The 26,817-nt window shown below is 46.1% G+C and overlaps 1 protein-coding gene across 2 annotated transcripts in view; it reads right to left on the reverse strand.

Annotated features, from left to right (window-relative positions):
- Window positions 1-1,255: 1,255 nt before the first annotated feature.
- The window catches only part of MEGF11 (multiple EGF like domains 11), a 192,443-nt gene continuing 166,881 nt past the window's right edge, over window positions 1,256-26,817 (reverse strand). The window contains exons 18-24 of one of the 2 annotated variants that reach the window (XM_062501835.1): window positions 26,683-26,811; window positions 26,296-26,529; window positions 20,606-20,724; window positions 12,486-12,552; window positions 7,798-7,854; window positions 1,659-1,865; window positions 1,256-1,416 (exon numbers count right to left, since the gene is read on the reverse strand). In XM_062501835.1, the coding sequence (XP_062357819.1) occupies window positions 1,256-1,416; window positions 1,659-1,865; window positions 7,798-7,854; window positions 12,486-12,552; window positions 20,606-20,724; window positions 26,296-26,529; window positions 26,683-26,811 (974 nt within the window). The remainder of the gene's footprint in view (window positions 1,417-1,658; window positions 1,866-7,797; window positions 7,855-12,485; window positions 12,553-20,605; window positions 20,725-26,295; window positions 26,530-26,682; window positions 26,812-26,817) is intronic. The other variant, XM_062501836.1, reaches the window with a different exon arrangement.

Consider the following 26,817-nt stretch of genomic DNA (forward strand, 5'->3'; position numbering starts at 1 on the left):
GTTTTTATATTTAAAAGGCAATCAACTTGCTACTTCCACGTTTGCCTAATAAAATTACATACTTAGAGTCAATACTACTTCATGCTCAAAATCTACAAGGAACTAACGGCAAGTACTCTACTTTCTAGATCAATAGAGATTATAAATTAAAAAAAATATCATGGTGGCTCAGTCCAAAATTTTACCATAGGTCAGACCCTTGATAATTACTTCACAAACAGCTGCTGAAAAAGAGAACCCAGTTCCAGCTCCATTTAATGACATTTCAGGTAGAATCATCAACGGATAAAGTTGCACTACATGGTAATGCACATCAGATTAAGAGGTGTCATCAGTGGCATGCTGACAGCGAATCATGAGGAGATGGTTTGGGAAGATGGGAGAGAGACACCGATGTGGCTCAGCTTTGAGAAAGGAAATGAAACCAGGGCTGGTCTGTGCAAACCTGCAGCGTCCCGGGGCAGGAATTGGAGGGGCAGCAGCCCAAACTGCCTGACAGATCTGCTGGATTTAGCTACCAAAAGAGAAGCTGCATAAGGAAAATCAAAGCCTACCTGTGCCAATCAATGTTTAAAGTGTGGTAAGATGGGTGTGAGACTCATTGTGGAAACTCCATTCATTAGCAAAGATCAGGGGACGTTTGGAAGGATATTAAAAACTGCACAGAAAGTGTCTGTGTTAATATTCCTGAACTCAAATTCTCTGGTACTAAATATAGAGATGGCAATCTCAATGTTAATTACCAAGCATGATCTGCACAGGTTGCATATGGTGATGGCAGTAAATGAACTTTCCAGACAGTGAAATGACAAGTTTCCCTGCTCTCATTCAGAAAAATGTCCATTCTCATGACAAAGATGAAAATAAATTCCAGCGTATTCCTTGTCACCTTGTTCCTAACAGTACAAGGCTTTTTGATGCAGTCAGTAGAAATGTACATCCTGAAGTCCTTCTACTTAGCATGTGTTTGTGGTTTATTTTACAGCAAAGCCAGGGTTAGAACACACCAGGGAGAGTTTTTGCCTGGAGCATGAAGACACCTTCCTGGGGTGATGTGCTCCAGTCCCACATGGAGGAGGCTCTCAGCTCCAGGTACCCATACAAAAATGTCTTTATAAATAACATCATGCAGCAGCAGTTGGCCCAAGCTGATGTCGTGTCAGATCCTTGCCAGTCCACAGGAAAGGAAGGAATGGCTTCTCCTCTGCTTCCTCACAGTCAGTGCTGGCAGCAGTGCCCAGTGAAGTCCATCCCTCTAAGACTGCTTGTCCCAAGAAGGGCCGTGTGTCGGGCTGTGCCGGACGGGGAGCAGGTCGTAGTGACCAGGAATGTGACTGTTCCTGGGCAGGTCATACGGGTTCTGAAGGTAACTGGCACTCCGACTGCGGGCGTCTTGGACTATGCTGACAGTGGGCTCTGGGGAAGCAAGGAGAACTGGGTTGTGGTGACCAGCAGCAGTCCCAAAACTCCGGATCCTTGTGGGTGCCTTCCAGCTCAGCACATCCACCACTGTGGCTCAGCTCCCCAAACCAACACGCCAACGCTCAGGCCTTCCCCCTGCCAGGTTGGCCCTGTGCCACACCGAGCCCAGGATCCTTGTGCCAGGACAGGGGAAAAGCAGCATCTCCACCGACCCCCCTGTGCCACCCACTGCTTACCAACTTCGTAGATGTTTTTATTGGCTGTTGATGAAGTTGGCATTTCAGAATACGGGGACTCCCTGTGACCAGGTGATTTCATTTCCACGTAGCTGCTCTCGGAGTGTTTGCAGGTTAAAATGGGGGGGTCTTTAATGGTGGCGTATGGGTTTTCACTGCTGTTCAGGGAACAAGTGCTGGAGCTGCACACAGATTCTTTCATATAATCTGCAAAACAAGAGCGGAGTGGGTGCGTTAGGGTCATTAGCTTAATTAGGTTAATTACAGCTGAGCCTCTGCAGGAAGGCTGGGGGGGGACATGGGGGCAGGGGATAAGGAAGATCCTTGAAGCCTCCAGCACAGACACCCGGTGCTTGTGCTCTGGGTGTTCCAGACCATTGCATCCACACTCACTAGGAAAGAAATGGAAACCTACTCAGTACTGAAGGTTTTCCTCCGGAAGGTTCTAGGTGTTGTTTACTGCAATATTCAAGTTGAGGTGGCAATCCTTTCCCTCCCTCCCCCTAGTTCCTATGGAGCCGTGTTTACCCTGCCCCGCCTGCCCCGCAGACCCAGGTGTGGCTGTGAGCAGTCGGCTCTGCAGCCAGGACCTGCTGCTGGGATTTGCCAGGGTGCTCAGCCAGCTGCAGGGTGAGTCCCGGGGCCTTGGTCACATCCAGTGCCCTGTGTTGGAGTGCACGACGTTGCCACAGGCTCAGAACTGCACCAGTGCAGCCTCTGCATGTGCAGCCCCTGCCAGTTTTGGGGTTATCCAGCATCCTACAATTGGGGAATGCTTGCATTTCCACAGAGGGGGACAAACCTCCATCTGTGCCTCACTTTTGCTCTGCTTTTTCCCCTCCTTTGCTGTAGCTATCTGCTCCTCTCTCCTGGGCTGGAGAGGAGGTGATGGAGGCACTACATGGGGAGAACAAGGTTGGCATGAGAGCTGCCTGGTCAGCGCCCCTGGCTGGGATAGGCCAGCCTGCTGCAAGGTACAGTGCCAGTCTTGCTTTAAAAATAATAAACAACAGATAATAAATAGGTCTTAACATTGACATTCAAGAACGTGCCATTGCTGCTGTGTGCATCCTGCTGGGCAGTGCCAGTAATTTAGAATTAGAGCGATGCAATGAAAGATGAGGCATTTTCTTGTGCTGGGTTACAGTACAAAGGCAGATCCTGGTATATATGAAATACTCCCGGTGAAATAGGGGGACTTGCAAAATAGCTGCAATCCCAGCTGCCCCCGCTGTCTACTATGGGAGACAAAAAGAGAAATTCAGGTTAAGAAATAGACAGACAACACGACATCGCTTCTCCACTCCAAACCTCAGCTCTGAGCCTGCCAGCCCCGTCCTGCTCCCTCATGTGCCAGGCTTGTGAGTGATTGTCCCTCCTTCAGCTCTGGGGCTGGGGCTGGGGCTGTGTGTCCATCACCCCTGGCCTGGTGCCCCGGGTCCTGGTTCAGCCCTGAGGGAGGTGCTAGTCATGCTCTGCCACCTGCAGTCAGGTGTTGCCTTTCTGGGCTCTGATTTCAGTGGTACCAACAAGTCTGGAGAGCTCTCAGGGTCAGAGAGAGCAGCTCACTGGGAAACTCCACTGTACACAAATTGCTGGGACCATCAGGGATGGGGATGCTGGCAGAGGCCTGGCACCAGTGCAATGTTTATTTAATTACAAAACTTAGAAACTCCTTGTGTGATATCAGCCTGGGTGAGATGAGCAGTGTCTTTGGTTCCAAGTGAAACACACCTGTTTTGATACATGACAGGAGATGGGAACCAAAGCAATACCAACATTCCCTGGCTGTTGGCTGCAGGGTTTGTCTCTCCAGTGCCACCAACCCCAGCCCAGTACAAGCCAGTGGAAAACTGCCCCATCCCATCCTTCTGTGAGAGATGGAGCAACCCTGTGAGACCAAAGGCTCCTGCACGAGTGAGCTCAGTGTTGGCTTTTGCTGTGTATGACTTAAATCCAGACGCCACAGTCTGGGATCTGTTGGTGCTAAAGATGAGGAAGCCACAGACAGTCAAATGAAAGGCTCAGCTCCACCTGCCAGCAAGTTACAGCTCCTGGTGGCTATTACAGAACATAGAGCTCGTTAGGAGAGCCTGGGCAGATTTTAATGAGCCAGCTCTGCATTTTGGGGTGAGGGACATGAAGATTATCATAAACTTGCTTCTCCATTTCAAGCAGTGCTGCTGAGCAGATGCTCACAGGGCGAAAGGCAGGATTCCCTCTGTGCCCCAAGAGGCCCCTGCAAAGCGTTCCCTGTCAGCACCATGGCTGGGAGGGAACAAATCAAACCAGAGCTGGGTGTAGATTCAGGAAATGTTGATTTTAAAGGACTGCTGGCTGCTACAGCAAAGAAGGGCAGAGTGAGAATTCCTCCTCCTGAAGAGCTGCAGCTGCAGGTAAATAGCTGTGTGGTTTGTTTATGGAATTGGGCGTATTGGAGCTGGCAAAGGCAAAAATCCCAGCACATCAGCTGTTTTATTTCATCCAGCTCAGCTACTTTTATCTCCCTAAGCTAAAATTCACCTGTACTGCAGTTAGGGTTGACATTACCTCCCAGGAAGATGTCCCTCAGCCCTTCCCTTCCCAGGACCAGTTGGAAGAGACCAGCGAATACCACTCGGGCTGCCCAAATTTGTTTGGCCTCTCCCATGAATTGCCTTTTCCCAGGAGATGTTGAGAAGTGCCTGAGAGCCCATTCCCACTGACGTAAACAGGAGCTCTGTGTCTGCCTGGGAGCAGACCTTTGCTTTGGACACAATATATTTTGTGGAGCACCAGTGGATGTTTGGGATTCTGGGTACACCAGGGAGTCGTTAGCCCTCAAGAAACACGTGCAAGACCAGGGAGGATTTAACTCTAAAGGCTGTAGCAGCAGCTGAGTTGCTTTGTTATTGAGGTAATTTGGGGATAATTAAGAAGTCTGGCATCAATTGTCAAATTTTGTTTCATGAATTAATTTAAGCAGAACAAATGTATTTAGAGATTCTCAGCCCATGGTGCTGCAGGCCATGTGTGAGCCCTGGCTGTGCTGCCTCCTCACCTCTCCCTGCCACAGGGTCCAGCTCCCATGGAGGTGAAAGCTCTGCCACACAATGCTGGGACTCACTGGAAGGACTCAATCAGCTGGACTTCCAGAGAAATATTGGGAATATGCTCTAATTTTGAAGTCCCTGCCTTCTGTGTTGCCTGGATACCAATCACCAGACCTTTGGAGGGTTTATTTTTGTTAGCAGGGACTGGAAATGTCCCTCCCACAAACTGGGTTCCTCTCTTCTGCCCTGAATTTCCCCTGGCATCCTGCTGACAAGCCTTGGATCCCACAGCCAAGGTGGAAGTGCTGAGGAGAGGTGCTGTACATTGGTAAAGGCGCTCTCCTGCTATTTAACCCTTGTTGGGATCAAGTGCCTGTGCTGCCTGCTGTCCCTAAGCTGGCCAGCCTTGGCTGCTGCAGGGACAGTGACACAGCACGGGCCCATTGCTGCTTCTGAGAGGGGCACAGGAGTGGGGACACATCCTGTACAGCAACCAGGAGAACCACTCTGAGCCCAGCCCTACATTCCTGGGATCAGTGCTTCTTTCTGTTGGGATTTTCCTGACTCTTCTGCAAAGCGTGGGTGTTTTTCCTTAAAATTGTTGTGCCTGAAGTCACATCATTCCATAGGTGTAACAGTATTAAACAACCAAACCTCTAAAAAAAAACCAGAGGACTCAGCTGAAAGGAAAAGCTTGGGAATGGTATAATTGAGCACCATACACACGAAAGGAACTGCTCAGAAGCCTGCTCTGAAAACCCTGGTGCCTGTTGAGTCCCTGTCACCAGGTGCCACAGGGCTCAGGGCTGGCACTGTGACAGCCAGCCCCTCTCTGCTGCTGTCAGACACTGGCCTTGACACCTGGCAATCCCAGATCCCTGTGCCTAACCCCTGGAACTTCACAGCAGCTCAGCCACCACACCCCTGGTGCCAGGCTGCACAGGGGACACCCCTCTGCTGGTGCCCTGCCCTGGGCACAGCCCCCAGCTCTGGTCTCCTCAGAGAACTGGGGAAGCAGGAGGTAGCCCAGGTTCACCACAGCCTGGCCTCAGCCTCAAACCCCCTGTGCACCCTCCCTGCAAGGCTCTGTCTGGCCCAGGGGCACCAGAGTCCACTTCCAACTGCAGGACAGGCTGTCCCCAGTTAGACCACACTGGTGGGAAAAGACATGGTTTTAAAGTGAATGAAAGTAGATAAAAACTGGGCACCCGCCTGCCAAGTCTTTCTGCTGACAGAATCCAATTGTTTGGGACTGGGAATTTCTTCCTCTCCATTTTCTGAGAAATGTGGTGAGTCAGGGCCTGGCAGGGCAAGGAGAGCTCACTCTGAGCATTGGGCACATTCCCAGCTGCTCCTGGGAGGAGACTCCCCTGGGACTGGGGATGCCCACGCTGCCACAGGGCCCTGGGGCCGCCTGAGCCCAGGAACTGACCTTCAGAGGGGCCTTGGGAACCTTCATTCAGCCAAAGGCAGCTGCTTCTGAGAGCCCTCAACTCCTAAGTGCCTGCAGGTGAGCTCCCAAACATGCCTGGGAAGCCAGGTGTGTCACCGTGTCCCAGCACCCTGCCCCGCCAGTCTGAGACAACTGAGCAGCCACAAAGAATTCCAGCTGTGGCTTCTGAGCCTGATTTTTCAATTTATAAAGGGATAAATATGTAAAGGAAATGGTTCAGATGCTAAAAATTAAGAAAATATGTAGCAGCTGAAAATGCATTTCACAGTTTGCTGTCACTGCGATTCTTTTTCTCTGCCCCCACTGGTCCCTCTCTGTGTGACTGTGCCTCTGGATGGGAGTTCCTCCTGTATGTGCTTAAGGCACCTTTAAACTTTGTAAACACAGTAATTTAGTTTAAACTAATGAAGTTAATAGCTCCATGTAAAGAGAACAACTAGCTCTATTATAATAAGATTTCTCTTTTGAAAAAGGGAATCACTGAAGTAGCTGAAACCAGTGGATTGAGTATTTTCTATATCAAAACTCATATATATCATATACATACATAACCCATTCGATTTTTTTACTTTAGCTTTATCAACAAAGAGTTGGTCATGGATTCTTGGTTTCTTTTGGTTATTCTGTGTGGTAAGGTGATGTTCTAGCACGTATTGAATCCCTGTCTTTTGAAAACAGCTACAAAGTGAATATTGATCTCTAGGCCTGGCTATAAGCTGGTTAATGCTTTTTATGTGGAATAGCTTTCGATATTCCTCGTTAGCTGAGACAAAGGTGTGGCTGTGGAATGCCTCAGCCATGGCAGAGCAGGGGGGTCTGGCAGCTGTCCCCAGACTCAGCCAGCACCAGCCTGAGGGCATTGCCGCAAGAGGCTGTGTGGTGATTCCCTCCTGGGCTCACTGAGGGACATTCCCAGCTTTGGATTCAGATCAAGGACCTCAGCCTGAAAGCTGCCTATTCCCCAGGAAACGGATCCCTTGCTCCATCTTCTGGAGCACAAGCTCAGTGTGCCCAATCTGCCATCTGTGGGAACACTGTGCCAAGTGTTCCCATGGTCCAGACCTAACTGGAGTATTTAGAATGTAAACGTGGAGGAAAAGTGAAATGAAAAACCACTGGGCCCTGTGCTCATGACTCATCTGAGATGCTGTTTTAGACCTGCCCTGGAGTCAGTGCCCACATCTCCGGTGCCAGCGGGAGGGGACCTCAAGGGGGAAGGCTTTTCTGCAGCTCTGCTCTAAATCCCTCAGCAAAGGGTGTGAGCAGGGGAAGTTTCTTTCCTAGGGTCTTTCTGTGAGCTCAGCATGGCCAGGAGCCAAGGGCAGGGAAATAGAGCACTCTGCCACCAGCAGCTCCCCCAGAGCCCTTGGTGGTGGCCAGTGGGTCCTACCTGTGTGTGCCCTGGCCAGCTCCAGCTGCCCCTCCTGCCCTGAGCTGAGCCCTCCCTTTTGCCCTGTGCTGCAGAGCCCATGGCCCTGTGAAGCTTTTCATCCAAAATTCATGGCCCAGGAGTGCTGGGAGCCAGGCAGGCAGCTCGTGGGGGTGGTGGCTCTGTCCCTCCCTGCCTGCGCTGCCTCTGCCAGGCTCCTATCTCACCTCTTCTAGGACACCCTCCTCACACCTGGGCAGGGTTCTGCAGCTCTGGATACCATACCTTTGAAGCTTTTTTCCATTATGTATGTGTTCTGACGTCTATCCATCCCACAAGCACCTGCATAAAAATGATATATAATGGAAAACAAATAAATATTTATGTAAATTGGATTGCTTTGACTGCTGAGCAGCATATATTCTTCCCTCTAAATTGTACATCGAGGCCCTCATTTAGGGAGGCTCTTAAGCACATCCTCAGCTGTAAGCACACACTCAGCTCCAGCAGGGAGCCTGTGCACGGCTGGAATTATGCATGTGCTTAAGAGTCTCCCTGGAAGGGAGAGCTCTCTGCAGCAGGGTAACCAAGAACTGCCATCCATCAGGAGATCAGAATAAAAACCTTCTGCTGAGATATCCATTACTGGAATGGTGTGAAGGAAGCCTAAAACACGCCCTTTCAAATCTGAGTCTGCAGGTTGCGTTGCACCACTCCGTGACTAATTTTAGGCTTTGTTTTGTTTGTGGAGAGTGTTATTTAGCTCACAGCTTTACACTCTAAGCTGTGTGCGATCTTCTTAAATCAGCTACTTTCACTTTGCTCATGAATTTGCACAGTTCAGTGACTGATGTGACAACAGTCCCTAAGTGACCACTGTGCTGTGACAGCACAGCACCAGGAGCAGAGCTGACAGTAAATTCTGTCTGCAATTCTGCCTTGTGCAGCTCCAGAGGAGCTTGCTGTTCCTGACAGAAGCTGAGACAGAAGGCATGGGGACCTTTTTCATTTTAACTCCTGCAAATTACCCTGGATATCAATCAAACCTAATGTAAGCCTTTAAATCTTTTTAGCTATAGAGTCTGGTATTTCCTATTGACTGGGACAATCAATACAAATTTGGTTACTGAGAAATGTCCTTGTGGCTTATGGGATTCCCAGTCAAGTAACTCAGTTAACACTGGGAAAAGAGCCCTACAAACAGCGTGTCCCAGAGGTCTCCCAGCTATTTGTCCTTGTGTGTCCTCTGGTCTCTGCAGGAAAGTTGTCATGGCCATGGGCAATGCTGTACCAGTCCCTTTTTTATGACAGCTTCATAATTTTTTTTGCTAAATCAGGAAAATTACTAAATTAGACAATAAATGTGTTACTGGCACATCAAAGTAACCAACCAACCAACCCTTTGCTCTGGTTCTCAGTGCCCTTCCCTGAGCATAGGAAAGGGGCTGGTGGCACCCAACTGGCTCTCTGTGATGGGGCTCTTCTGGCCATGAGTGACCCCCAGTCCATTGAGCACCTTCTGCTTTGTTTTGCCCCATGAGCCAGTTCCCTGCTGCAGAAGGCAAGGCAGACTGGGAGGTTTGGGGCTGTCGCAGGGCAGGATGAGCTCTGTGCTCTTTCCCTGCTGTGTTCTGCTCAGACAGAGTCAGAGCGAGGACGGAGCCAATTCATCTCTTGGCCCATGGCCACAGGGCTGGGGCACCCCAAGGCCATTTCTGGGGGTCCTCCTCCTGCCAGGGCTGAGCAGATCTCCAAAGGCAGCAGTGTCCAAGCAGTGTTTGGGGCTCACCCCATGGAGCAATGCTGAGAGGAGCAGCTGGAAAGCTCCCAGCTGGGATCCCCAGGGGAAGAGGTTGTACCCACTGAGAAGCAGTGGCAGGGACCCAAGAGGATCCAGGCTGACCCATGGGGAGGTGCATTGCCCTTGGGAGGGCCACACAACCCCACAAAGCCCTTCCCATCCCAAAATTCCCTGTAATTCTGCCTTTAGTTTTTTATTTGTTATAATACTGTGGGTTTATGACCCATTTTTTGTACTCACTGAGTTCCTTGGGAGGTGAAATGAATAATGGATACATTATTTTTTTAAACTGCAAAAGTAGTTAATGTGGAAAAGTCCTGAACAGGCCAGGGATCTGGACTTCACTAAAGTCCAGGTTTAAGTTTGAAGCTAAATTATCTGCTGGGGTGAAATCAGAGTTTCAGCTGCAAATAGTTTTCCACACCTTTTGGCTTTGAGAAAAAAAATGAAGTCAGTTATGAATCAAACTTATAGCCTTTGTTTCTCTGTAATAAATGCAGCTTTGAGTCACTTGTGATGTGCTGCAAATCCCACTTTATGTCTGCATCCAGGGCTGCTATTAAAAAAACATCACAGATAAACCCAGCCCTGCCTACAGCCACTGTGCCCAATGCTCCAGATAATGAGACAAGAACCTTCCCTGAGCTCCAGTCAGTGGTTTGGGAGTTTTGACCTGCTTAGGATGGGAGCTGGAAGCTGGGCTTTGCCACTGCCCAGTGCAGACTGGACTAGAGCAAGAGGGATTACTCAGAGAGCAAACAATTCCAGTTCTGCAACACAGGACAGAGAAAATACAAGGACAAGCCATTCCATGCAACAAGCACCAGGCTGCCTTGGTGACACAGTGGCACACAGGAGGGTGACAAAGCTGCCTCTTCTTGGCACCACAGAGTTCCCAAACTCTGAAGACTCGAGCCAATGTCCATGAGAATTCCTTGTGCTCCTCCCCAGACTCCACTGAACACAATCAGCTCTCTGAAAACCTGGAATGTGAAGCTCACAAACAAATGTGCAGCAGTAAAAGTACAGGCTTTGTCCTCGCACTTCCCACTTGGAAAGAACATGAACCTGGCAAACAAAGTCCTGCAAAGCAGGTAAAACACCTGCAGTCTGGTAAGATCCACTGCAATTAAGAAAATCCTTATCACTGCAGGTTTTAGGAGATGAGTGTTCAAATGAATTTTGGTGTGGATATCCTTACAATTTCCTTTCCCCAGCTATAATTCATGTTTAGGGCACGTGCAGTTTCTAACAGGGCTATAGGCACATCTGGGAGCCTGGTGCTCCTCATCTGCTGGGTCCCATCCTTTGGGATCACTGGAGGAGTCGGCTGAGGAACCAGTGGAGAGTTTCCATCCATTCCAAATTTCTCTTCCATTTCTCTTCCATTTCCCTCTCTCTTCTCTCATCTGCAGTCTGTGACAATTCATGGGGTCACAGCAGAGGAGTTGGGCAGTTGTCCATTGCTATTTTAATTTTTTAACTGAATCCAGCCCTGCCCAAGGCTTAGTTGCTCTTCCAACACATGAGCTGGAGCATCTATGTTATGAAACTAAGGCTGATCATGGGAGAAGATGGAACACGTTTTTAACTGTGGTACTTCCATGCTTGATGAAGTTTGAAAGTCAAGATTCCCTGTGAGACTGTATTAGACTTTTATTTTATGTTTATAATTCGAAGTTGAAGATTTTAACTCTCTTCTGAAATTTTCATGAGAGGAACCTGCAGCTTTTACTGCACAACAATAATACCAAGAAGTGAAAACTTTTTATTTTCATGTAAAAATGGCCTTGATCTGAGCAAGGATTCAACATTATGAAAGTTAGCATGAGCAGGCATTAATTCTGGTACTGAAAAGAAAGAAAAAAAAATCTAATTTTCATCAATTAGTTTGAAAAAAGAAAGAAAAAGTTATTTTGGATGCAAAATGCTATGGGAAAAAATTGCTGGAGGCCCCTTAGCTAAAGTATTTATCACTTCTAGAGCATTCTTGCTGCAGAGGCATTTACCATCATTTCTGCTGGTAAAATAAAATGCATGAATACAGAACAGAGGTGGTATATGGGGAGCTCAGGATAGCACAAGTTAAACACAAATAAAGCAAGTAGTGTGAAAAAAGCAGCAAAATGGTAGAAGGAAAATTAATGTGGTTTGAGAAGCATCTGAAAACCTTCACACACAGCCCCCTCCATGTCACACACAAATAAGCACAACAGTGGTTCTGCAGCTTATTACACAGAAAACATTGATGGTGTTAGGGATGAAGATTTTTGCACTGAAGCTTGACATGTTTGTGATTTTCCTGATGCAGGGAAGAGTTACCTTTGGAGCAAGGCAAGGTGTGGGCCCAGGGGCAGTGGCAGGATGTGATGCCTGGTGCTGCCCTATGGTCATTCCTTTGCCATGTGAGCTGTGAGACAGTTGACCTTAAAAATCCCATAATACCCCTTAATGTTGCACTTTCCCTCCTCCTGCATGTTTTCAGTGAGATGTTACTAATCCCAGGAAAGGAAAGGGCAAATGCTTTTTCGGCCACTGACAAGCCAAATTCTGAGTGCTCAGATAGGAAAACAAATAGCATCCAAAGCACTAAATCAGGGCAGGATTTGAGCTAAGAGCTGCTAAAAACCCTGTTAAAACTCAAGCCAGGAAGCCAGGAAGAATAAACTCAGAACAGGCAATTAAACTTCACTCTTGGCTTGGCTGCACTGGCTGGTGGTTCAGAATTGCCACGGAATGATTTACTGGGAGATAATGGAGCATTGCACACCCCAGCTCCCACAGAGGCTCCACACCTTCATCAAGATGCCAGTATTTAGTGCTAAGCTTTATTAAGCATGAAAGAAGAAGAAGGAAAAAAAAGCCAAATTTGAATTTTTAATGTCCTGAGTTAGTCCTTAAAAAAACATTTATAGAGTAGATGATTGTGATTCAACAGAGCAACCTTGGAAGGGAGACTAAAATGAATATTGACTTTGCTTTCCCAGTCTGTGGTTTTTGGTAAAGGAAATAATTTTTAATTCTCTATCTTTCACTGCTGGCAATTCTGATTGTGAAATAAAGACAACACAAATATTCCTCATTATTGTTAATGCCTTTATGAAAGGCTGATTTGGATTTGGAATTTCTCTAAAGTCTACTAAAGTGATCGAAGTGTTTAAAAATTACTGACCTAGTTCATTCAGATAGCTGTAGGGTCTCCAGTCAGCAGTTTCTCTGTCAAGGATTTTGTTACTGAGCTGTTCAAAAAGTATGATAATGGGTTAATGCTGGAAGAGACAGACAGTTCCCACCCCAGACTACAGCCCAAGGATGTCGGGAATAAAAATGGGAGGTGACTCCTGCCTTGGCCTCACCATCTCAGCCCTTTATCTGTCTGAGTTGGACAGCTGCTCATTAGCATTAGGGAAAATCACAAAGGAAAGTCACTTCACCAAGCCATGAACACAAACATGCTGGAAAACACAGGATTTCCTTCAGAACCACGACTCGGGTGCCTGCGGACGTGGCATGACACTCCAAAATAACCCATGGAGATGGATGGATCAAACCCCCTCCACCAGCATGCACAGAGGGGCTGCCTGGAGTTACAGCATCTGCTGAGACAGCTGTGGGTGCACTGACAGGGGATGCAGGGGGACATGAGTTCTCTCAATTCAAGGAAAATAACTTTGGCAATGATGAAGCACAAAGGCCCCTGTGGATCTGCCAGCGAAGAGGAGAGTCCAGGGCTGTCCTGCAGGTGCTGCTGCTGGGACTGCACCTCCCAGAGTGAGCAGTGACAGGAGAGGGGCCTCTGCTTTGGGGTGCACGGCCCCACTGGGCTGGGACAGAGCTGAAGGGGCTCCACAGATGAGTGGTCACCAGGTGAGCCCTGCAGGGGGGGGGGTCTGGGAATCTCTGTAGGTGCTAAAACTGCTGAGTTTTTCCTTCTCATGTTATTCCCTTGAAAGCCACACCTGCTGGAATACAGCTGGTGTTGAGGAGCTGTCAATTCAAGAGCAAATCCCAACCTTGTTTCTGGAAAGTTATGAAGCCATCACTGCCCTCCTGTGTCTGCTTTCAGACTGGGAAGCCTCCTGCTGTGTTTGGAACCATTTAGCTCTGCTATTTTACCGTATTTACAAGAAAATGCTTAACAAAAAGGAGGTTAAAATTGAAAGAGAATATTCAAAATTACCACAACATTTCGTTTTTCCTGATCCATCATTCCTTTTTGCTTAGCTGTCTTAATAGGTTTTTAGACCTGCAACAAAACCCTCCACTGATGTATTGAAACCCATTGGGATATTAAATCCCAGCTGGGGCCCAGCACCTACAGCCACATTCCTAAGGCATTTTCACCCCTCCACAGTCCTTTCCAACAGCTCTCAGTGTTACTGGTGTCCCTGGGCACTGAGGAAGCTCTGCAGGAAGCCTGGAGAGCCCAGGAGTAATTTCTTGATCATCCAGCAGCTCCCTGTGCTTCCCCAAACTGGGAATGGAAAGAGACAACAGAGGCAGGGATGGATGGATGGATGATAGATGGATGGATGGATGGGTGGATGGATGGATGATGGATGGATGATGGATGGATGGATGGATGGATGGATGGATGGATGATGGATGGATGATAGATGGATGATGGATGGATGGATGGATGGATGATGGATGGATGATGGATGATGGATGGATGGATGGATGGATGGATGGATGGATGGATGGATGATGGATGGATGATGGATGGATGATGGATGGATGGATGGATGGGTGGATGGATGGATGATGGATGGATGGATGGATGATGGATGGATGGATGGATGATGGATGATGGATGGATGGATGGATGATGGATGGATGATGGATGGATGATGGATGGATGGATGGATGATGGATGGATAGATGGATGATGGATGGATGATGGATGGATGGATGATGGATGATGGATGGATGGATGATGGATGGATGATGGATGGATGATGGATGGATGGATGGATGATGGATGATGGATGGATGATGGATGGATGATGGATGGATGGATGGATGGATGGATGGATGGATGATGGATGGATGATGGATGATGGATGGATAGATGGATGATGGATGGATGATGGATGGATGGATGATGGATGATGGATGGATGATGGATGGATGGATGGATGGATGGATGGATGGATGATGGATGGATGGATGATGGATGGATGATGGATGGATGGATGGATGATGGATGATGGATGGATGATGGATGGATGATGGATGGATGGATGGATGGATGGATGATGGATGGATGGATGATGGATGGATGGATGATGGATGGATGGATGATAGATGGATGATGGATGGATGGATGATGGATGATGGATGGATGGATGGATGATGGATGGATGGATGGATGGATGGATGGATGATGGATGGATGGATGGATGATGGATGGATGATGGATGGATGGATGGATGATGGATGATGGATGGATGGATGATGGATGGATGGATGATAGATGGATGATGGATGGATGGATGATGGATGATGGATGGATGGATGATGGATGGATGGATGATAGATGGATGATGGATGGATGGATGATGGATGATGGATGGATGATGGATGGATGGATGGATGGATGGATGATGGATGGATGGATGATGGATGGATGATGGATGGATGGATGGATGATGGATGATGGATGGATGATGGATGGATGATGGATGGATGGATGGATGGATGGATGGATGATGGATGGATGGATGATGGATGGATGGATGATGGATGGATGGATGATAGATGGATGATGGATGGATGGATGATGGATGATGGATGATGGATGGATGATGGATGGATGGATGGATGGATGGATGATGGATGATGGATGGATGATGGATGGATGATGGATGGATGGATGGATGATGGATGATGGATGGATGGATGATGGATGGATGGATGATAGATGGATGATGGATGGATGGATGATGGATGATGGATGGATGGATGATGGATGGATGGGTGGATGGAGCAGTTGGACAGCCCAGCAGTGGCAGGGGGATGAAGAACAGATCTATTTGGAAGTGGTCACTGGGAGGAATTTGACCCTTGGCACCATCAGTTCTCCTCCGCAGACCCCACAGCTTCATTCTTCTCTTCAAAACTTGCAGCCAGAACACAAGTGCTGATTTTCAACCCAACTGCACCACTAAGAACACATTTATTAAAATCTTGAGGTTTCTATTAAAAGCTGTGGGGTTGCAGGTTTATAAATCAGCTCACAAAACTAAAATTTGGCATGAAGAGCTACGGGCTAGAATTGATTTTTTTAAAATGAAATGATTTGGGGACATTTATAAGTTTTTCTGAATGCAGTTTTTCTGAATGTGATTATAGCTGTCTTTTTGCGCTACTATCATTTCTTAACACACTATAATTTGTTAACTTTTTTTTTAAGATAGAAAATACTTTTACTGTGAAACAAAATTGCTTTTCTGGAGGAAGAAATCCTTCATAGTAAATTTATCTATTAAAATTCCAGGCTGATAATTTTAGCAATTTGGTTAAAACTACCTCATATCTGGCAATTTTTCCTTTAAGATGAACGAGATACCAGCCTGAGTAAAGCAAAGTCATTATCTGCCTGTCTGAAACAGCTGGATAGATGACAGTGGCCACTGGATCACCACCAGCCATTTGTCAATGCCCAGGGTTTTTAAGTCCATGGTGATTAGGCAAAGAAGTGCTGGCAGGAATTCCATCATACCTTTATCCTCCAGCAGAGCAATCAATAATTTGACATTTACTTCCCTTACTATTGACTTCAGATCTCCCTGGTCCAAGCTTATGCTGCTGAGTTTTAGATGCCCATCCTGAATGTTCTGCAGCCATTCTGTACTTGCAGTCTTCCTTTCTCTTGGGCAAGTCAAAGGTACTTAACTGCTGCTTTCTGTACTGAATTCCCTTTTATTAGCTGGGTGACATCCAGTCAGACCATTTCCAGTGACCTCTGTTTTGCATTTTCTAACTTTATGTGAAGTCTTTTGTAGAATTTAGAACTTCCTTTAATAGATGTGAAACTGCTGCCTTTAAAAAATCAGGACATCTAATAGCAATTGATTTTTATGATGTCTGTGGAAACCAACACCTGGACTTTTGCTGTGAAGGGAATGAGGGTGGAATTATTAGCTTTGCAAAAGCTCAAGGTGAGAAGCATCCATTTGCTTGTGACCAGTGCAGCAACCTTATCATTTACACTGAGGATTCTTCACACACTTTGCAGCACTTGGTAAAAGTGAGATTTGTTTTTACTTCACGCACAATTCAAAAACTCAGACACAAAGCTGGCCTTGAAGCCCTGAGAAGGGTTCTCTGAGTGGTCCTGCCAAAGACCCTCTGAGCAAAACAGGTCCCCAGCATCTGAAATCTGGTCTGTGGCTCAGCAAGGAAAGCTCTGATGTGAAGACACAGGTATGGAGTTATGTAATCTTTATTTATCTGCTTTGGAAATTTTTGGTGCAGTAATTGTCAGAAAAGTTCACCTGATTTCATGTCTGATACTCCTCAGTAACTTGCATCATCGTTACTAGTTGGTGCTGCGAATGTCATGAGAAAAAAGACCAAACCTATTTGTAGGAGCTCATAAGCAAAGGTTAAGGTTTGACTTCACCTAAACTCACAGTAAAATATCTCTTGACTCCAATGATTCCAGCATTTTTCCTGAGCTGACTTGCCAAGCTCTCTCCTGTGGGAAGAGGAGTTGCCTGTGGCAAGGTGCCAGGAGTTAAAACCTGCACTGAGATGCTGGAGCCTCCTCCCGAATCTCAGAGCTGCAGACCCATTCTCAGGGACCTTGAACAGAGAGGAACTCAGTCCTACAAGCTCCTGCTGGGCCTTGGCACAGGCTTGGGAACACAATTGGAAAGGCTTGGGTCCCCCAGTCCCTGTATCCAGCTGTCTTTTACTGCAAACACCCAGGCACATAATCCCTCAGAGAGCTGATCAAGCTTCATTTTAACAGTAATCAGATTTCTTTGTCCCATTAGTCTTCCTGGGAAGCTATTCCAAAATCTCACTGATCTGATGGTAGAAATCTAATTTCCAGCTTCGATGCATTCATGGCCAGTTCACCCTCATTTGTTCTCGAGCCAGCTCTGTCATCTCACTTTAACAGCTCTCCTCCCTCCTTGTGTTTACCTTGCTGTATTTATACATGGCAATCATGCTCCCCCTCAGTGTTCATTTTGCCAGATAAAAGCAGCCAAACCTTTTTCCAGTCTCTTCTCATAGGCTCCCCCTTATCCTCCCACTTGTTTTCCTCCTGCCTGTGTTACAGTCTGTGCTCCACTGGCACAATCACCCAGCCCCAAACACATTGGGCAGGGTTTAATGCCTCCACTGGTGCTTGTCTTTCAGCAGCTTCTGTGGTTCACCTTCAGGACTTGAGCAGGGACCAAATCTCTGTCTGGCAGAGGGGGAATGAGGAGATGAGATCCTTCCCCTGCTGAAGCTTGGCCCTGCTCCCATCCCATGCAGACAGATCCATGTCACAAACTGTCCCCAGTGCAGTGCTGGGCCCTTCAGCTCCTGCCAAAGCCTCACCCACCTCATTCCCTCCAGAGGTGCCACCCTGGGAACTGCAGCAGGGTCAGAACACAGTGCTGGGAGCCCCCAGCCAGGGATCCTGGAGATGGGAGAGGGATGGGACAAGAGAGCAGGAAGGAAATAGGAATTATATAGAGTGTAGAGTTGGGGCAGAAAAGAGAATAGGAAAAGGGACATGGAAATATAAAAGATAATGGAGTGGAGAGATCACCAAGAAAAGAGGGGAGAAAAGGCAAAAGACACAGAAAGGGAGGAGAGAAGGGCAGGGAAGCACAGGAGAAAAAGCTTTCCTCAGCCCTCCTCAAACTGGAGCAGGGCTCCCAGCTGTCCTGTCCTGCCTTTGTGCTTTGCCCAGGCTCAGAGAGAGGAATGGCTCCAGCCCAGCGCCTCCAGGCCTGATCTCCTTGGAGCACAGGGACAGGAACACACCCCAGGCTCTGGCTCAGCACTTCAGAGTCCTCTGCCATTCTTTTTTTTTTTTTTTTTCATTTTGCATCTGTGCTGGTTCCTTTGTGACCCCAGCTGGCACTATAAAGAAATGAATCCTCCAAGTACAACTTGTGCACATTTCTCTGCAGAAAGTGAGAATGGCACCAGGCAAAGTGATTTGGAAATGAACTCGTTAAGGCAGCTATTAGGGCTTTATATGCTCCTTTGTCTTACTTGGCTGCAGAGCTGCAGACAGACAAAGTGTATTTTTGGCCACCCTCAGCTATTCAGCACTGCAAAGCATCTCATTAATAAGTGAGATGGTGGGAGATCTAAAGGAAATTTCAGGCTATATATTTTGATAAATACCCTGAAAATACCAGTTCTATTGGTCTTTCAGTGATTACCAGGACAGCCTGACTGACTACAATGGCCAAAGCTGCAGTAGGGGGAGCAGCTTCCAGGCCAGTCCCAAAGCACCACTTGGAGATTAAACCTTCCCAGCAGCTTAATTTCTGAAGTAGTTCTGTGAGAAGATGGCACTGCAGGCTGGGAATCCAGGATAGGTGCTGGCTTTGACCTTCTCTGAATTCATTTAAATTTCTGCAAAAGGATTAGTGGTCCAGATGGACACTCATCCTAAATTTGACATTATGAGCATTTGCACTTTCAATTTGGGGGGCAAAAATTCATGATGCAAGGGGACCATCTACATCAAAAAACATATTTGCACATCTGTATAAACATTTCCCTGAGAGATCTCTGGGGCCAGCCTTTTTATTACATTTTAATGAGATTTTCTTTTAACAACCAAGAAATTCCTTACAGGAGCACATGCAGAGATATTTTTGCCTGTCCTGTACAATACTGTCTTTTTTTGCATTAATCTTGTTTGTATGGCATTCCAGTGAAAAGTTACATTTGGATTACAGCCTGAAATATCATCACTTTTAAAGCTGACAGCCTTGATGAAATCAACTGCATTTCCTTTTTCCCCTGCTCCCTCTGCTTTGCCCCACCTGGGCTTATTAAAGCTGCAAAGGAAGAGCTGTTTTACCATTTGCCATATCTAAATTTACTGCTAAAGTGCTGAACTGAGTCACAGTGTTCATGAATGGTCTGAGGGAATCAATTGCAACAAATGATAATGATGGTGCTCCTACATGGATGTTCCAGTGATAGGGTTGGAATAGCTCTGCTGAATACAGATATATAATATAATATATAATATATAATATATAATATATAATACATAATATATAATATATAATATATAATATATAATATATAATATAGAATATAGAATATAGAATATAGAATATAGAATATGTATAGCATATAGCAATATATAATATTTATATTTTATATATTTTATATATATATATATATATATTTAGCAATTAGTGGACACTTATTCAATTATCAACATTAAGTTGTAATTTTCCTATAGTTAATTATTTAAAAAAAGAACAAAACAGCTTCTAAGTCTTTGTAGTGCCTTAATTATGAATTAATAGGTTTTGAATTTCTTTAAAGAAGAAACTTGCAAATTTACACCTCAAAAATTTATTACCAGAATTTTTACTTTCCCTTCAAACCTAATTGTACTAAATTTCTAGTTTACATTTCTCAAATTATCAATGAAATGCTTCATGAACACAAATCAGGACTACTTGATCATTTAAACTATAAAATGTAATTCAAGCCAAAATTTCCTTTATATATATACTGGAAAGAACAATATTTCTCTATAAGATCAATTTTTAAGGCTCAAATTTAGTTTCCATATTTAATTTCAAAAACATTGTATGAGAGCCAGGAGTGACAGCAGAGCTCCCAGAATGTCCCTGGATGAATCAGGACCGTCCTCAAAAGCACCCCAGGTACCTTCTTGCACCTTTCTGCTTGTCTGTGTCAGCAGGGAATTTGTGTGTCTGATGTGGGATACAATGAAACAGCAGAGTGAGATTACTGATGAATGCTTCATTGATTTACTGGCATTGTGTTAATGGTTAATTATATTTATTGAGTTATTTATCTCTTCTGAGAAGCAAACATACCTCAGAGCTGCTAAGACACCAAGCCTTGCTGATCCAGACAGGCATGAGACTCCAGTTCCCATTCCCAGAGACTGGGAAGATACAGGGAGGGGAAAGGCAACCTTTCAGTGTCTGGGATGTCAGGAATGCTGCCCTGGAGTTTGAAAGAACGCTGGCAGACAACAGGGCCCAGAGACATTGCTTTAGTTGATTTCCTTGAACTGATAAGAACATTGCTACAGTGGGGTGGGGTAATATCTACCTTACAGGAGATGTTTCCATCCAAATTACTGGGAAAGAAGCGTGAAGTCACCCCACATGAGAGAGTGTGGTAGCTTGGATTGGAAAAACAATGAACACTGCTGCTACCTTGGGATATATCTGGGAAGAAAACAAGTCATCACAAGATACTTTGGAAGCCACAACAGTTCTTAAGAAACTGAAAACATGGTAGAGACAATCTAGTTTAGAAATCTGTGTTGGAGTACTGGGTGTTCTAAAACATCTGCAGAGGCAATCTATCCTGCAGTATGGTGTAAAGCTCTTGACTATTAGCATTAAACAGAAGAGAAAAAAAGCAAAATATTTAAATAATACAGTGTTATCTTCTTGAAGATGTTAATAAAGTCATTCTTGAGAGTCCAGCTGCTTTGCAGGTGAGGGGAGGGAGGAAAAACTCAGGCTGCAGCACTGCTGCCTCCTTAGTTTAACCTATGGAAGAGCCCCCTGAGCAGTCTTGCAGCTGAAACAAATGAAACCTTTTTGCTGCAAAACCAGGAGTAATGTTAGAAATCAAGATGCTGTAACTGTACCAAGGAATCTAAAACTTTTTTTTTTTTTTACATTGTGTACAACAGCTTTTGAAAAATCAAAGCTGGAGCCCTGAAAGGCAAACCTGGGCATTTACATTGTATGCTCAGAGACATTTTATCTATGTCCTCAATTTAAGTTATAAACACATTTACCAAACAGAATAATTTACCAAGAAAGGCATCGTATTTGTACTGGCAGTTCTAATGAAAACATCAATCCCAATCTGGTTCCAGCTGCATAACAAATGGATACATATTTCAAAGTACCATCAGGAGAAGGGATGGAAAATTTCAATTGGAACAGCATCATTTAAACAACGAAGCCCTGTAAGGAGCAAATGAAGGGGTTTTACTAAAGCATGGGCTCAGACTGCAGGCAGCCAGGTTGGTTCTGGGGAAAACATTCAGGTCAAAGGGTAATGAAGTGCTGGGGTGGCTACTTGAGCCCATCACCACCTTTACTGAAGGCTGGCAGCGATGGGTGAGGAAGGACAGGGACCTGGCTGGCACTGGGGTCCCAGCCACCATCACCCTCCTCGCCTTGCCCTCTGCACTCGCCTCACTCTGAACATGCACTTTGCTTTGCTGACATCTTGTGGAGATCTAGGTTGAGCTTAATTTACTACAGAATATCCTGTTTCCAAGAAATGGGTTTATCTGCAGGGTGCCTCTTACATAAGGGTTGTGGCTCGGGGCTTGGGGAAAGCTGCTCCTGCATGTGAGCTCTGACCGAACACTTCTTTTCTGCTGAAACACCCAGGGGGATTTTCGAGGTCAGCTCTATTTTGTGGTAAGTGCAGAGCCTTTGAGTCTCAGCTGTTTTCCCGAGTTGCTGCTAACAAATTATCTCAGATCAGGATGTGATTCCAGAGCTGGTCTTTGCATTGAACATCTGCCAGCCAGGCTGCCGGGGCTCTGCCATCTCCCCCAGCTACAACTCCGTGCCATTTACAACCAAACCAACAGGAAACACATCTCTCTTGGGGTCTGCCAGTGGGAACTGGGGCTGGAACACACCCCTCATGTCACTGTGTGCCCCCCACAATACAGCTGCTCTCACACAGCCTTGAGCCTGCTTAGGGGGCTTGGCTCAAGGGTCTGTCCTCCCTCCCCACAGCCCCAGTTAAACACGGGCATTTGGATCTGTGTCTTTCTGCTCTGGAAGTGTTGGTGGAGTCAGCTCTGCCTTCCCCCTTCTCCTATCCCCTGGCTGTGGGCAAGGAGCAGCTGGAAGGAAGAGCCAGGACCCTGTGGCTCTGCTTTGGGATTCGAGCACACCGATGGCACCGGGAACCGCCTGAGACAATGTGAGTTCTCACCCAGCTCAGCTGGAGCTTGTTTTCTGCCCCCAAAATGAGCTGAAATAAAACTCTACCAGAATGATCTACTACTTAGCAGTGTTGAATTAATGACCCTGAGCTTGTACACATCCCCCTAAATCCTTTTCTTCCCCCCCTTGCACACAGCACCCTGAACTCAGAATTACTCCTTCTACACAATTTCCTTTGCTCAATACTTAAGTAGCCACCCAGGCTGATTTACCTTGATAGCACAGTCCATTTTCTACACATTTATTCATGAAGCTCTTGTAACTGCTAGCTGGAAATACATCAAATTCAAATGTAACGCTATTCCTGTTTAAAAAACCCAACCCACAAAAAAATCTCTCTCTTCCCAAAGGTGAGAATTTTATTCTGGTCTGAGCAGTAAGGAAAGACTTAAATGCCTAAAGGAAAGGGAATTAGACTGAGCTCCTGCTCTGAGCCTGGGCTGTGGTGTTCCACAGAGAGCATCAGTCCCCATCCTGCAGGACACTATTGTGGAAACTGGGCACCAGCCCAGCCACAAAAAAGGGAATAAGTGAGCACTCTGCATAAATACAAACCCAGACTTCTCAACTGCTAAATGGAGCTGCTTCCTTCTCTTTGTGTGGGTCTTCTCTTCCCACACAGTGTCAGTGAGACGGCTGGAGGCTCCAAACAGGAGGGTTCACTCTGCCACCTCCCACCACCCATCATCTTCAGATCATTTCTGGAAATGTCTAGGCTTCAGGATCCACGATGCTTTATTTGTGTCAAGTTTTGCTTAGCTTTTGGCTCTCAGCAGAGTATTCACTCATACCAGAAAGTTTGCTAAGATCTTGATAAGACCTCAAACATCACTTCAGCCCATAGCCAAGTCTTTGTTGAAGTCCCACTAAGAAACCTCTGCTGCTCTCCAGCACTACCACAGTTTCCCCTTCCAGTCCCATCTCCTTGAACTACACAACCTGCACTTTAAAATCTGTTTTGGATGTAGTACACTGCTCTCATGCTGGGGAGCACCATTTTGATTTCAGGCTTATTTGGGAAAGTTTGCTCTTAGACCCGTGTGCTGTGGACAAACCCTCCCAGCAAGGGTGATTTTCTTCTCCTCTGGCTGGGTAAAGTGTGTGTTTTGTTGCCACATGCTTCATCCACAAATGTAAAAGAGTCCAAGGGCTGCCCAGGGGGTTCCACTTCTTCATAATCTCTCTCACACATATGCATGGATTATCAGCCTCACAAGAGCTGAGGACGTAAAGATCAAAAACATCCTCCAGAAATAAATGTGCTGGAAGAAATTGCTGCCTCCAAGAGCTAAGGATCTGTGTATGTGACTCTGTTCAGAAACACCACCACCATTACCCAAATAAGAGTAAACAGGCAAAATAGCAGCCGGTGATTCAGGAGAGCCATAATGTTACAACCCACAGAGGGCTGGATGCTGCAGCCATCCAGGTGGAATTCCTGCCAAAGTACATGGGTTTACATGGGATTATATCCATTGGACAAGTATTTCTACATGGTATTCTGCCCTTAATCCACAAGCAAACCTACAGGTGAAGGTTGGACTCCGTGTTCTCTCTGTGCAATATTGCTGCTCTCCTTCAGCATCCTCTGTAACACGCGTGCACACCTGCCCTCAGACACACAAGTGTCAGCCACATGCTCCTTTTCTGTGAGCTTGTCTCAGTATCCACCTCTCCACTTTCTGCTGAGGAAGGTGCACATCAGCACCTTTTCCTGCTTCTCTGTTCTATGGGAGAGAAGCAGCATTGGTGAGGCCAAAGTTGGGGCAGTTACTGCAAGTCTCAGTAGAGGAATGTACTAGAGGACAGTCAGGATTTGGCAGGGAGTTTTCAGAAGCTCTTGTCTAGAATTTGTAAATGCCCTTCTAAAAAGGACAAAACCCAAAACTTGAAACAATGCTGGTACCTGCAGGCAATTTATAATGAGCTGAAGATGGAGCAGTGTGTTTCTATTTTCTTAATCTTCCTCTGCAAATTCAGATGGCAGAGTTTTCCAAGGGGAAGGAGGAAGAAAACTGTCCTTGTGACCTCCAGAAAGAGATGCTTGACCCCACTCTGCTGCAGCTTCCTGAGTGACACAATTCCTATTGCTTGAAGGACTGCACAAAGAAAGTAAGAGGAAAGAAAAGGCCCAGTCTGCATCCCCATCACTGACTGAGATGAACAGGAAAGAACCATTATAGGAAAAAAACATTATCCAGTTTTTTGCTAGAGATGCCCATGAAACCCCCCTGACCTGGTGCTGTTTGAGTTTGTGTGGACCTGGTATTCAGGGTTTTTACAAACTCACCTGACTCACCTGACACATAGCAGCAGTGCCACAAGGCCCAGAACTAAACTCCCAGCCCAAGGACCAAAAGAGACCCCAGGTTCAGTGCAGATGGGATCCCTCAGCTATTTAGGATGTACCCAGGAATTCAGCCACCTCCAAAATACTTTTGTTCCTCGTGTACTTAAGAATCATATGGCATCAGGAGCTCTGGGAAAGGTGACTGTACCTGAGAGGAATGTGAAGAACATGTGCTTCTTACCCAAATGGGCAGCTTAAGCAAGAGTCAGAAAAGCTAAAATTCAAAAATAAGAAGGAATGAAAGGAGATCCATGATAATTTCTCCCCCCATTTGTAGCTATCAGAAGAAGGAATGCTCTAATGAGTGATCTAGTGTGAATCTAGTAAATGGTGTTCAGCAGAGAGCCCATGATGTGGGATACACTGCGGCAGGAGAATGTCCCTGGCACAAGGACTGAAGTCACCATGCCATGAGAAGCTCCCTGATTTATGTTCCAGGTGTAGCCAGGCATTGCTGCCATTGGCTTAATGGGAGAGGCTCTTTCCAGGCACATCCTTGGCAGGGGAGTCCATAAAAAGCTTCCAGCTGTGCCACCCTGAGACAGCAGAGTAACCAAGAGGCCTCGTGCATTTGAGTAGAAAGTAGAAAGGAAAAGGCACTGCAGGCCTGGGAAAGCAGAGCTGCTGGGCCAACCTCTGCCTTCCCCAGGGGAATCTATTCACTTGGACTTGGAGTTTCAGCCATTTAAAAGGAAGAGAAGAAGCCTGAGGGCAGTGAACCCTGAGAATATCCCCACTGAGACAGTGGAGAAACCAGAAGGAAGTAAAACTATCTCCTGCCTGGCATCGTCCCTGATATTGGCCAGAGAAGAATGAATAAGAATGAATAAGAATGTTCAAAATTTAGACAATCTGTCAAGAAAAGGCATCCTCCACAGCAGTAGCGGAGGATAGGAAGAAAGAAGAATGAAGAAAGAAGAAAGAAGATCCTGAGGAGCCTTCCTCTTCTTCTCTCCTGCTTTCCTCAGCTCCTGGAAAGATGTTTCCCACCAGCTGTCTACGTGACAAGGGCTGCTCTGCACACAGCAGAGAGTGACAATAGACACCTCAAATCAAACTGCAGCACAGACATAACCAAAACCTTATGACTGACCCAGCCAATCCCATTCCTCAAAAAAAAAAAAAAAAAAAAAAAAAAAAAAAAAAAAAAAAAATTACTTCCCAAGGTTTCACAGAGGGAAACAGTGCATCAGGAATGCGCATGACTCAAAATTCCATGTGGCATATTTCCTGCCTAGGTATATCCCATATAAACTTCCACACAGAAAGCAGCTTAAATCAGTTGTATATTTACTTTCCTGTGCCATTTAAGTGTTTAAAGATCAGGGTATTCCGAGGAAGAACGGAAGTGTCCTTATTTTTGAGGCTCAATAAAACACGTTACACATCACAGAAACTTGTTATTTCCCCAACAGACAGGAATATGAGTCTGGATTTGATTAACATAAAAAGACCCTTACCAGAAAGTGAGTAATCTGTATTAGTCATCCTCATGGCTGGAGTGTAAGATACACTTGGCATGTCATGGCCCTTCTCCTTCTGTTTCCGTCGATACCACACAAAGAGTGCCAGCAAGACCATAATAATTAGAAGGAGAACAATAATTCCAATGATTGCTCCCACTGAGTGCCTCTCTGATCCAAGAGCAGGGCTAATTTTAGTATAGGGGTTTAATTCTTCCATCATAAGAGCCGCTGTTAAAAGTAATTCATAACACACTGTAAATTGAATTGTGCATTTCAGTTTTGAAACTATGTTGTTTTTTTTTTTTTTTAAAGCAAGTACATCATTGGAAAGTGGGAGGGAGAGAGGGAGAGAGGGATTTTATAGAGAGAATTCCACTGTACCTTGATCACATCGGATTCCTTTGAAGCCCGGACTGCAGTAGCAAGTGCCTGTGACGTGGTCACACGTTGCATTGTTCATGCACTCACACAATTGTTTGCAACCATAACCAAATGTTCCTGGAGAGCACTCTGGAG

Source organism: Cinclus cinclus, chromosome 13 (assembly GCF_963662255.1).
Source record: "Cinclus cinclus chromosome 13, bCinCin1.1, whole genome shotgun sequence".
Classification (NCBI taxonomy): Eukaryota; Metazoa; Chordata; class Aves; order Passeriformes; family Cinclidae; genus Cinclus; species Cinclus cinclus.